General features: G+C 29.7%; 1 protein-coding gene across 7 annotated transcripts in view; it reads right to left on the minus strand.

Moving 5' to 3' along the window:
- Cad86C (Cadherin 86C) overlaps positions 1 to 13,981 on the minus strand; it is a 411,455-nt gene that overhangs the window by 135,041 nt on the left and 262,433 nt on the right. For all 7 annotated transcript variants that reach the window (XR_012718060.1, XM_075291231.1, XM_075291230.1 and 4 more), the window contains one exon: positions 4,099 to 4,224. Coding sequence is in view for 6 of the 7 variants with exons in the window: in XM_075291231.1 (XP_075147346.1) it covers positions 4,099 to 4,224 (126 nt within the window). In the remaining variant the exon portion in view is untranslated. The remainder of the gene's footprint in view (positions 1 to 4,098; positions 4,225 to 13,981) is intronic.

Consider the following 13,981-nt stretch of genomic DNA (forward strand, 5'->3'; position numbering starts at 1 on the left):
TTTCGTCCCCACTGTTTATACCCTGTGCCATACTGTGGAACAGGGTATTATAAGTTAGTGCATATGTTTGTAACACCCAGAAGGAGACGAGATAGACACATGGTGTCTTTGGCAATAATGCTCAGGGTGGGTCCCTGAGTCGATATAACCATGTCCGTCTGTCCGTCCGTCCGTCTGTCTGTGAACACATTTTTGTGATCAAAGTCTAGGTCGCAATTTAAGTCCAATCGCCCTCAAATTTGGCACATGTTCCTCATTTGGGTCAGAATAGAACCCTATTGATTTTGGAAGAAATCGGTTCAGATTTAGATATAGCTCCCATATATATCTTTCGCCCGATATGCACTAATATGGATCCAGCAGCCAGAGTTTTATACCGATTTACTTTAAATTTTGTACAAACATAACACTTAGTCGTATAGTTAAGTGTGCAAAATTTGATTGAAATCGGTTCAGATTTAGATATAGCTCCCATATATATCTTTCGCCCGATATGGACTTATATGGCCCCAGAAGCCAGATTTTTGGCCGAATTTGGTTGAAATTTTGCACTGAGAGTACAATCAGTAGTATAGTCAAATGTGCAAAATTTGATTGAAATCGGTTCAGATTTAGATATAGCTCCCATATATAGCTTTCGCCCGATTTACACTCATATGACCACAGAGGCCAATCTTTTACTCCGATTTAATTGAAATTTTGCACAGGGAGTAGAATGAGCATTGTAGCTAAGTGTGCCAAATTTTATTGAAATCGGTTCAGATTTATATATAGCTCCCATATATCGCTTTCGCCTGATTTACTCTCATATGACCACAGAGGCCAATTTTTTACTCCGATTTAGTTGAAATTTTGCACAGGGAGTAGAATTAGCATTGTAGCTATGTGTGCCTAATTTGGTTGAAATCGGTTCAGATTTAGATATAGCTCCCATATATATGTTTTTCTGATTTCGACAAAAATGGTCAAAATACCAACATTTTCCTTGTAAAATCACCACTGCTTAGTCGAAAAGTTGTAAAAATGACTCTAATTTTCCTAAACTTCTAATACATATAAATCGAGCGATAAATCATAAAAAAAACTTTTGCGAAGTTTCCTTAAAATTGCTTCAGATTTAAATGTTTCCCATTTTTTACTAATATTGTGTTCCACCCTAGTGCATTAGCCGACTTAAATTTTGAGTCTATAGATTTTGTAGAAGTCTATCAAATTCTGTACAGATCGAGTGATATTTAAATATATTTGGGACAAACCTTTATATATAGCCCCCAATAATTTGACTGATGTGATATCGAAAATTTTGATCTACAAAGTGGTGCAGGGTATAATATAGTCGGCCCCGCCCGACTTTAGACTTTCCTTACTTGTTGTCTTTGTGCACGAGTACAAAGCTATCGTGGCTTTTCTCGCTCTTTCTTCAATATTAAGCTTAAAGTTCAGCTTCCTGTCCAGAATAACGCCAAGATATTTTGCACACTCACCAAAGGGAATTTTAATACCCCCTTAGGATATGGACTTAACACATCTGATTGTGGATGGGACTGACTGCTAGAGCCACATCGTCTGCGTATGCCACCACTTTTATCCTTTCTTTTTCTAGGGAAACCAGAAGGTTGTTTATAGAAACATTCCAAAGAAGAGGTGATATAGCTCCTCCTTGGGGAGTGCCTCTGTTTACATACCTTTGTATGTTTGCTTGTCTTAGTGTGGCTGAAATACGTCTCCACATTAGCAGTTCGTCTAGCAGACTAAGTATACATGGATCAATATTCAGAGTTGTCAGTCCATTTAATATCGAGCTCGGATGGACGTTATTGAATGCCTCCTCGATGTCTAGAAATGCCACGATTTTATATTCATTGACAAATAGTGAGCTTTCAATAAAGCTGACTAGTTCATGTAAAGCGGTCTCAGTGGACCTGCCCTTCGAGTATGCATGCTGTCGTTTCGAGAACAAACTCTTTAGGGTTAACAACACAGGGGAACAAAATTGAACCAAGTGCATATTTGGATTCAGCGTCCCAAATAACCTTAAAAATGATTTTCAGTTCTTAATCAACAGAACCACTGTTCCCTTGTGTAATATATTTTAAAGAATATAAACTTTATAAAAAACTTGTTTTGGGCTATTCTCCATCAAGTTATATTTAAATTTGCATCGATGACGTATAATTTTATACTTTTATTACTGATTTATTTTTGATTTTAGCGGCTAAACTCGAACTTAGTACTCACATAAAAAATATAGATTAAAAAAAAATGGTTGGATCACATCCAAACTGTGATCCAAATATAGAGTAAATATAGATCATCCTATTACCACTCATAATGTATATTTTTTATGTAAATCAATTCAAAATCCGCACTAATTTTAAACTATTAGCAGAAATATACAGTTCCTTAATCTGTGATGTGTTTTTGATTTATTTTTTTTATCAATATAAAGCGTTTTTGTCTTCTATAACATCACACCATTCACTTCTCAGTTTCTAAAACATTTCGAAATAAATGTATTTTCATTAATAAATACAAATATCGCGCGCAAAATTTTGCAAAATTAAAATCACGTGCGCGCTTCATAAATGCATCAACACAACTGAATGCAGCAATAGAACTCAAACACAAAAATTCATAAAGGACACATACAGTATGTCAAGAAAGTGTTTTGACAATAGGTTAAAAATTATGTTTTGTTCCAAAATTAAATATAATGAAATTTAAAAAAATATTTTATTATGTATTTTGCAAAGTATACATACGTACACAGCATTGCTGCAAAAAAATAAAATATTTAATATTTCAATCATTTCTGGAATTTGAAATATTTGGCAATGTCAAAAGACTTTCTTGACATACTGTACCTGCCGTAAAGAAAAACAACTCCACACAGACGATCCCTTTCTCATCTCGCTATTGCAACAAAACAACAGTCACCACAAAAGATTCCAACAACACACAAGGAACATTCCAGAAATTCATCAAAACAACCAACAGCATAAATACGCAATAACACACACAAACAAAAAAACATGATGCAATGATTTCATTACTCTCTTTTCACTTCATTTTCCAGTAGCACGTTTATTGATTAGTTTGTATTCTATCTATAGGTTAAGGTAAAATATATTCAAAATTTACGAGGAATCTATAAAAAAAATGATATACACCCGTCAACGATTATGTTAACTACATTTATTCTACTTCATCTAAAATTTTCAATGTGAGCAAAAATACTTCAACTAATACTAAAAAGGGGTATAAGCTGTAGGTAGCCAACATACGAATCGGTAATATGGTAAAGTTAATTTTTACTACAAAAAATGTTTGCCATACAAAAATGTTTCTTAGTAAATTGTCCACATTTCGTAGTAAGATTTTTATATTGCCTATGTATTTTTATAATACAATCAACGATGCATTAACTATTGTATTGGAAATTTATTTAAGAAAATATCCTTCCCATTTCGTAGTTAGTGAACTAAAAAACATTTACTGAAATTTTATAGGTTTTCCTTTAGCTAAGTTAATGTTCGTTGTGGTTACGAAAAATTAACTATATTACAGTAATTTTTTAACTATGTGGAAGTTAAACTGGTCCTTAATTTTACAAGACACTTTTTTCTGTGTAACACATGTAAGTTATACGAAAAGGTGATGCACAGTGGTGGTGAAAAAAATGGTTAAGTTTGGGAAGAATAATTCTCGTATGTAAATTTCATAAGAAATCAACATAAAAGACCCAAATTAAATCTCTCACCCGGTCAGATTTCGCTAAAGTCTATGGAAATGTGTAGTGACCAAAACTGAAACATATGTATAGTCAGGCTTGCGGAATGGGTATCTGGCATTTTCTTTTCAGTAACTTAATATCAATTCCCTTAATCTTCCTATCCAATAAGCTCGAATAAATATTGTAATAATATGTAGTTTGAATGATTTGGACATTGAACGAGCCTGCATTGATATCAAGCTAACATAAAAATAGAAAAACATTTAGATTTAATATTTTCATCTTTGCAATGTCAATTTCAAAAACCTTAATTTAAGGTCAGAAATCAAGTAAAATTAATAAATTTGAATAAGACATTTACTTACATTCGCCAATATAGTAAGATGGTACATTGCTTGTTTTTCAAAATCCAATGGTCCTAGTAAAAATACTGTTCCCTCAGTTGTTTCCGTCGACACAATTTTCTGCCGTATTGCAAACAGTGGGGATCCCTGTGAATATATGAGAAAATTAAACATGAAATCAATTCAGGATAATTATTGATTATATCGTAAGGGGATATACATTTCTTTTAAATACAGAAAATAAATAAAGAAACAGATAATATGGCTAATATTTGTTTATACAATAAACAAAAAAATTATTGTTGGAGTCTTCAGCACTATGTTCATTAGTAGTCAAAATAAAATAAAAACAGTTAATAGGCACTCAAAATTTCCAAAATGAAAAAATTGTCAAGGAGGAAGGACATTCCATATCTCGTATAAAAATGACTGAAGGACAAGATTCTCTATTTCAAATGTTCATATGTTTTCAGATCAAATTTCCATTGAATACATTTATCCACGCTTTTTTTGATCTATGGGACAGAAAACCGCAACTTTAATTACAACAAATAAATGTGTAGGGTGCTTAGTAAACGTTCGTGATTTCTTATCGATTTATATATTTTGCATATAATTACATGTTTAGGGATTAAGATTGAAATAAATTCCATACGCCCAGAAAAAAGTGCTTTCGAAACTAAAGGAAAAAATGTTCATCAATTTAGTTTAGCCATTTTATTTCCATTAATGTAAATTGTTGTGTGATATAATAAAATTTACTTGTTTCAGTAAAAAAATTCTAAACTGAAAGCAGTTAGGAATAGTTCATTAACTAGAATAAGGCATGGAATTTTACTAATACTGTTTTCTTCGCTGGTTATAAGAATTTACTACTGAACAAGAAAATTTTATTCACTGATAACAAAGCATTCGTAAAAATAAACAAAAACCGAACTAAAACCAAGTTTCCTCAAATTTAGTAAGATTTCTTATAAAATGATAATTCTGACTTCCTTCATTATAGAAAGCTTATCATACATACGAATAACACTTGGCATAAAAAAATATTTTAGTTCATTCGTACTAAGAAGTATTCAATCCTTTCAAAACTTAAGGAAACACACTTGTTAGAATATAGGAAAATTTCCTACATTTCTTTTATCTACCTGTAATCGATACCTGTCATCGATATGTTTGCGCGTGGGTTGTTTTTTAGTTGGAATTGCAATGTTATGGTATACGGAGAGATTGTTAAAAAATAATATAGTAAAAAAATATAATAAAAAAACAAATAAAATATATAAAATATTTGTTATTTTAAATTAGTGAGAAAAATGTTCGGTTTTTGAAAATTGGTTTATAAAAAAAAGAAAACACCAGCAGAATAACAACCCCTTCATTGGACTTCATTTTGGAATCTTCAATTATCAGGTAATATTCAGTGACGCTAACCTTTTGTGAAAAAATTGGTTTAGGATTTTTTTTTGTTTATATTTGTAGGTATTGAAATTGTAAAAGGTGGACAAAATTGCTAGGCAGCAACTTATCAAAGTGAAAGGTACTAGAAGAAGAAAAACAAATGTGTTTTAATATTTCAAGACCAGTCGATGCTGTTGATTCTAAATAAATATATTAATATATTAATAAAACATGTCTTTTATTGCTTATATAAATACATAAAATTGTATTTAAAAACGAAGGTAAGCAGTTCTAATTTTGAAGTAAAAGGTTTACCACACTGTTAGAAAAATATGGTTTTCATATGTTCCGATATAAACAAAATGTGTGTTCGCGCACAATTTTAAAACACAATATATTTAAGTGCGAACATGTACACTGAAAAAAACAGTGAACCCTTTTCCATTGCAAAATGAACTAAACTGTAGTAATATTGACCATGACTTAGCCCTTAAGATTTTTTTCAACTTGTCTAGTTTATAATTCTCTTAAATTTTAGTTCATCTATAACATTGTATTTTAGTTCATTTTTACAACACCATACGATTTATATACCCCTACCAAGTAAAGAAGCCAGTATTATTTTGGTTTACATGCTTGTTTTTAGGGAAACCTGATAATAAAAATTGGTTATCAGTCTCTTTAAAATCTCGACGACTAAACTATAAATAAATCAATCATTCCACAGTACAGAGAAATTAAATAATTAAAGGAACAACAAACCGTTTTACAATTATGAAAATTTTCATACATTAAAATTAAACTTTCTTTAAGCAAAAGTACTTTATTATAAAAACTTATGATGAAAGTTCTTAATACAATGTTTTTTGTGAATAAAAATTATGACCACGTGGAACAGAGAGTAGTTCATTTGAACTCGCTGTTTGGACATTTTGACTTATCCTTTTTTTATTCATCATAGGTAATTTTTTCACATATCTTGCTAAAAAAATGGAAACAAAAATGAAAATTGTGAAAAATTAACACCATGTAATGAAATATAATTTTTAATTCTTCATTTGAGCTTGTAACTTACCATATTTGGGGGCATTTTATCAAATGGTGTAAGGAATTCAACTTTTCTTTGGAAAACGTATCTCATAAAATTTGTACCTGAAACAATTAGAGAAATAATGAAGTATTCTAAATAAACTCATAAAACTGTGTTGTTATCGATGTGAAGGATATAATAAAATAAATATTCTAGTTGAAAGAAAGCCAAAGTTTTAATATAAAACGTACCAATTCTCTATTAAATTGTACGCTGAGGGGAAATATAAAAAGTTGTCCAAATTTATTTGGGTTACTCTGAAATTAAATATTTATTTTTTACATTAAATAAAATTATTCTTGATAACCCTAGACAGTCATTATTCGTCAAAATGACGACACGTAATTTCATTTTCGATTTAAAATGCATTTTAGTCTATTGGGAAATGGTAAATTTAAATTATACTAATTCGACCGTTTTATGAATTTTTGGTTTATACTACTTAAAACCAAATTGAATAAGAAAATAAATTCAAGTTTGATTTACTTTTTCGCTCACGATGAAAATTATAGCGTCTTGAAATCAGTCGTAGTCAAAATGACGAAGGATGACGTTAATGTACATAAAACCGTCGAGGGTTAAAAGAAAGTTAAAGAATCCTTACCAATTCACTATTAAATTACAGGCAAAAGAGTACTAAAAATTTGTCCAAATTTTTAAGGGGTTATTCTGAAATTAAATATTTGTTTTTACATTAAAAATATTACATTGGTTTCCAAAAAAATTGAGTAAAAAAAATACTAAAATAAGGTTTAAAAACCTGTAATTTTGATGATAAAAAGGTCACAAAAACGTAAATATTATAGTTGAAATAAAGCCAATTTTTAAAAGAAAACTTACCAATTCTCTATTTTTTAAATTTGTTCGAATACATCTGGAGTTGCTCTGAAATTAAATATTGTTTTTACAACAAAGAAAAACATTAAACTGGTTTCCAAAAAAAATAATTAACAAATAATAATATACATAAAAAATATTCTTTTTAAAAGAAAGTCATATTAAAAAAATACTTACCAATTTATGACTAAACTATACGCTGAGATATAACAACAATTTTCCAAATTCATCTTGAATTGAATATTAATTTTTTACATTGAATAATAACAATTTCAATACACTTTCAATTACAACATATTTTCATAAATATTCTTAGTAACTTTTTTCTAAACTACCGATAAAATATTAATAACTTTCATTTAAAAAATTTAATAAACAAACACCAATATATGTCTCAAAACTTCAAAATATTCCATGCCTTTATATTCCCTTTTTGCATACCTTCTTAAAAGATGCAACAGCCCACGCCAACGCCAACTATACAACTGAAGCATGCCAAACAAAACCAAGCAAAGCCAAAAAATTCCTACAACAACAAAAACACATGTGCCTTTATTGAAAACAACACCTCATCCAGCCAAATAAACCATCCGCGAATAACAAACACACACACACAAACCACTAAATGAACAAAAATAAAAACAACCCCACGCTCATACATACACAACAAAACTCAAGTAACATCATCTTTACATTAATCACATTCCACTATGCCGATAAAGATCTCTGTACTATGCATTAGTTCATCGCATCTGCTGCCAATTTACTCTAAGAATAATATTCGTAAAGGCACACCAGTTTATGAACGATGAAACGTTTAACTTAAAATTTGCAAAATTTTCATGAAATGTTATCTACGAAAAATGTCTATAAATTTAATTACATGTGAACTAAAAATATTTCATTGGGTAATTTTTTACCAACAATTATTAACTATATGAATTGTCAGTAAGAAATTGCTATCCACTTTCAAGTTCATTTTTCGTAAATAAATATTTTCTCATACAAAAAAATCTTATAGTAAATTGCACTTATTATTTAGAAAATACTTTACATTTCACAAGTAGTTTTATAGCATGACAAACGAATTTTTAACTACCAGTTAAGAAATTTTTTAAGGAAATTTCCATCGTATTTTGTACGCTATGAACTAAACGATTGCTACTTAAAATTTGTAAAATTTCCTTTCGAGTAGTTAATTTTCGTTGAAGATACGAAAAATGAAATAAAATTCTAGAAAATTCTTGTAATAAATTATTGTAAAAATCTTCTTAAATTTACGAGACACTTTTTTTTTTGTGTAATGTTACTAAACTAACACTAAATGTTTGGGACATCTATGTTAATATGTTAGAATATATTATGATTGGGGCATGAATGTTTCATAAAAATCATATGTGTGAATGCAAACATATATAAAGTTACAAATTTCGACTAAACATACATATGTTGTGATATTTTATTCAAAGCGACAGAGAGAGTATAGAGAAAGAAATAGAGATGGAAACCGGGAGAGAGAGATATGACGAAAGATATCAACATAACACAGCAAAAGAATCAAAAGAGAACAATTTCTGTGAAACCGCTTGGCCAAAAATTTGATATGCTTAAGTCTAAATATTATTTAATTTGAATAAAGGGAATAGACATTCGGAACCAAGAGAATAGACATTTGAAAAACAAACAACATATGTTTTCGCCTTGAGAGCAACATTTTATGTATGTGTGGACATGTGTTTTGTTTATCATTTTGACATTATGGCACAATTTTTTTTTTTTTTTTGGTTCGTTAAAAGAAATCAGGGGTCTTCATAAAAATAACGAAAGGGCACTATACTCTTTTTAGAGTTGGGACAGTAAAATGAAATAAGGAGGAAATAGTGAAAAATTACACAGTAAAATGTATAAAAACAAAGTTTAGTTCCTCTTTATTAATAAGTAGTCCACGAGGAGTTAACGGACACCATCAAATATAAAAGCGAGCAATAAGTTCGGGTTTTACAGCTAAAACAATTTAAAAAGTTTATTTTCTTTAAAATGAATTATTAAAGAAAAATGAAAGGCATTTTAGAGCGATGGCGTTAAATGCTAGTAAAAATCTGTTCACACCTAAATAAATTTATTCTTATATTATAAAATTATTTATGTATGTTTATACTCGACTCCACGTTCTTCTTTTGTTAGAGTTTTTGAATTCCTTCCAAATTTTAAAGTTTTGTAGCAAAAGTTTTTTGTTATAAAATTGTTATTTTTGCAATAAAAAATAATATTTTATCCAAAAATCAGTCAATTTCGTTTATATCAAGCACTGCTACTGACTATAAATCTTTAATAACCCACATTTCGAAGTTTCATTATAAAAATTTAATATAGTATAAATATACATGTGTAAATAAAAAAAAAGTGTTCGGTCGGAGCAGGGATTGAACCCACGACCCTTTGCATGCAAGGCAGACATGCTAACCACTGCTCCACGTGGCAAACAAATGTATGTTTCTGTTAAATAATGTTATGTTTGCATGGGCTCCTGGGCGCTGCAAACTATGCTATATAAATGTAACTTATAACGATAATTATCTAATGGTGACTATAACGGCTGCGTAGCCCAGTGGATAGTGTGTTGGCTTACAAACTGTATGGTCCTCGGTTCGATTCTCTGTGCAGGCGAAAGGTAAAATTTAAAAAAAAAAAAATATAAAAGTGAATAATTTCTTCAACATTATTTGTATTACAGAAAAAGGTGCCAAGAACTAAAAAATTTCGTGGAAGTGAAAATTACGAGTATATTAGGGAATGAGCACTATCTTGTTTGGGAAAAATTCTTCCAAGCATATAATATTTTTGTCTCAAAATGCTTCCAAACATATAATATGTTCACATAAAACAAACATATTTATGTTTCGGCAGTATCCAATAATATATGTGCTTCCTGCAAAATATGTTTGGAACATATGTTAAAGAAGCGTTTTTTTTAGGGTGCACAAATATGTAAGATTTGTTCAAATGAAGGAAAAAAGTTCAATAAAATCATTCCATATATGAATTCAATTCAATTAAATGTTTTCATTCTGTAGTATAGTGGTACATAAATATGTTATAGGAAAATGTTAACTAATATATGGAATGCATTCTACCTAATTTCTACGAAAATCATATCGTTCAAACAAATAAAAATGTCTTTGGCGCTATACGATGTTCAACTTTCTTCAAAATGAGTTCATTTTAACTTAAAGAAGGAGTCACTTTTTTCTGGGTGTACATATATTTTTATTTATTAACAAATTGGGACCTTCAACATATATATGCTTAAGGTGAAACATAATAATTTGCACTGTATAAAGAATATTTCGTTTGAACAAATTCCAAAAAATTATGTTCTTGAAGCAGATCGTTTTGGGAAGTATATGTTGCGGATGTCGACTAAGTACACATACGAAATGATTGTATGTTGTTCATTAGTAAACCTCTACCTATCATATATTCCTCCGCATTAATATTTTGTCCTACACCCTCAAAAAAAATCGCCTCTCTAACATATGTTCCAAACATATTTTGCAGGAAGCATATATATTATTGGATACTGCCGAAACATTAATATGTTTGTTTAATGTGAACATATTATATGTTTGGAAGCATTTTGAGCCCAAACATATTATATGCTTAGAAGAATTTTCCCCAAAGAAGATTGTGCTCATTCCCTAACATAATTTTCACTTCCACGAAATTTTTTAGTTCTTGGCACCTTTTTCTATAATACAAATAATGTTGAAGAAATTATTCAATTTTATAATTTTTTTAAATTTTACCTTTCGCCTGGACGGAGAATCGAACCGAGGACCATACAGTTTGTAAGCCAACACACTACCACTGAGCTACGTAGCTGTTATAGTCACCAGTAGACAATTATCGCTATAAGTCACATTTATATAGCATAGTTTGCAGCGCCCACGAGCCCATGCAAACATAACAGTATTTAACAGAAACACACATGTGTTGGCAACGTGGAGCAGTGGTTAGCATGTCTGCCGTACATGCAAAGGGTGGTGGGTTCAATCCCTGCTCCGACCAAACACCAATTGTTTTTTTTTTTTTTAATTTACACATTTATATTTATACTATATTAAATTTTTATAATGAAACTTCGAAATGTGGGTTATTAAAGATTTACAGTCAGAAACAGTGCTTGATATAAACGAAATGGACTGAGCTTTTGGATAAAATATTATTTTTTATTGCAAAAATAACAATTTTGTAATAAAAAACTGTTTTTGGTATAAAAGTTTGAAATTTTGGATGGAATTCAAAAACTCTAACAAAAGAAGAACGAGTCGAGTATAAACATACATAAATAATTTTATAATATACACATAAATTTATTTTGGCGTGAACAGTTTTTTACTAGCATTTAACACCATTTTAAATGCATTTAATACTTATCATGTTTTGTACTTAATTTAATTTTTAACTTTAAGGCCGGTATTAAGTTGGCATTATCGCTCTAAAATGACCCTGTTTTGCCTTTTACTTTTCTTTAATAATTCATTCTAAAGAAAATAAACGTTTTCAAATCTTTTAGCTGCAAAACTCGAACTAAATGCCCGCTTTTATATTTGAAGGTGTCCGTCAACTCCTCTTGGACTACTTATTAATAAAGAGGAACTAAACTTTGTTCTTATACATTTTACTGTTTAATTTTTCACTATTTCCTCCTTTTTTCATTTTGCTGTCCCAACTCTAAAAAGAGTATAATGCCCTTTCGTTATTTTTATGAATATCCCTTTGTAATTTGTGTATATTTTCCACCGTTTTTTTTTTTTGTAATTTCCTTTGCCTGAATATTTTGATTTACTCCTCGTACGTTCCGGTTTCTTTTAACCAAGAAAAATAGTGTACCCATAAAGGCAAAATGATAAACAAAACACATGTCCACACATACGTAAAATGCTGCTTTGAAGACGAAGCAGCATTTGTCGATTCTCTTGGTTCTGAATCTCTATTCTCTTTATTCCGAATACTCATTCTAATATTCAAATTAAATAATATTTAGACTTAAGCACATAAAATTTTTGGGCCTTATCATAAAGCAGCTTCCGAAACAACATATAAGCGGTTTCACAGAAATTGCTCTCTTTTGATTCTCTCGCTGTGTTAATTTGATATCTATCGTCAACCCTCCCGGTTTCTATCTCTATTTGTCGCTCTCTGAATAAAATATCACAACATATATATGTTTACTCGAAATTTGTAAAATTATATATGTTTACATTCACACATATAATTTTTATGAGACATGTATGCCCCAAACATAATATATTCTAACATATTAACATATGTGTTCCAAACATTTAGTGTTAGTTTGGGAACATTATATGTTTGCACTTAAATATATTGTGTTTAAAAATTGTGCCCGAAACACATTTTGTTTATATCGAAACATATGAAAAACATATTTTTCTAACAGTGTATGTAAAAAAGTTGTAGTTTTGGGAATCGTTTAACCAGTTTTCTGTGTTTCAATAAAATATTTATCTTCATAATTTTATAAATTAACTAAAACAGAGGAAAAAAAATATACACAAATTATGCATAAAGATAAATTAAATTCGTGCCTCCCACAAAATCTTTCAGAATTTCTTAAAAATGTTAAATTTTACCAATAATGGACCCATCATGAACTTCGTATGGTAGTAAAGAACTTTTGGTAATTTTGAACTTCAATTTTTTTCCTTCAAACCATGAAATTTTCTTTAGTAAGTGAAAAATAATAAATTTTTCTAATTTTTTTTTTCAATTTGTCCAAAATTATTTACTTATTTGTGTGAAATCGACGTGACATCTGCGTTTCTAATACAGTTTAGTTAAGATTTTCTAAAATTAATCTAAGTTTTCTAAAATTAACTACAATTTTCTTTCCTCGTGGGTTCACTTTTTTCAGTGTACGTTTCTGGATAAACTTTTCTTTATTATGTAAACAAATATATTAAATTTAGTTTTCATTTTCAGAGAGGAAGAGGACGTAGTTTAACATTACATGCCCAATTTCAACCAGAGAAAAATTAATTGAAACAATTAACTTTTTAATCGAATTCGGAAGACTAAGTCAGTTAACAAAAGTGATTAACATTTTTTTAATTTTTAATTAAAAATTTATTTCAAACAATCAATTGTTAATCAAACACTAAGCCAATTTAGAAAGTAATTGAAAAAAGTTACTGTTGTCGTTTCTTATTTCAGCTTAAAACCATACATTGACTAAACTACAAGAGTAGCTTAACCAACAGAGGAAAAGAATGTTTGTCAAATTTATTTGGGCAAAGCCCTATAGACTGCAAGATGGTTGGATGGACGCACGTTTCGGAATTACCACATTCCTCATCAGCATCCTCTACTTGCAGCAAAACTATCAACCAATTATCAGAGTAAATTCAGGCAGTTTATTAAACCCAACAAAAACCACACTTGAACCCTCCGAAAAAAGGTTTTACATTGATAGCCGGCTTATGCCGAAATAAATTCGAAACAAACATATCTCTTTTCCTATGCCACTGTCAAATCATCGATTTGAATTCACATGGC

Source organism: Haematobia irritans, chromosome 1, assembly GCF_050003625.1.
Source record: "Haematobia irritans isolate KBUSLIRL chromosome 1, ASM5000362v1, whole genome shotgun sequence".
Taxonomy (NCBI): domain Eukaryota; kingdom Metazoa; phylum Arthropoda; class Insecta; order Diptera; family Muscidae; genus Haematobia; species Haematobia irritans.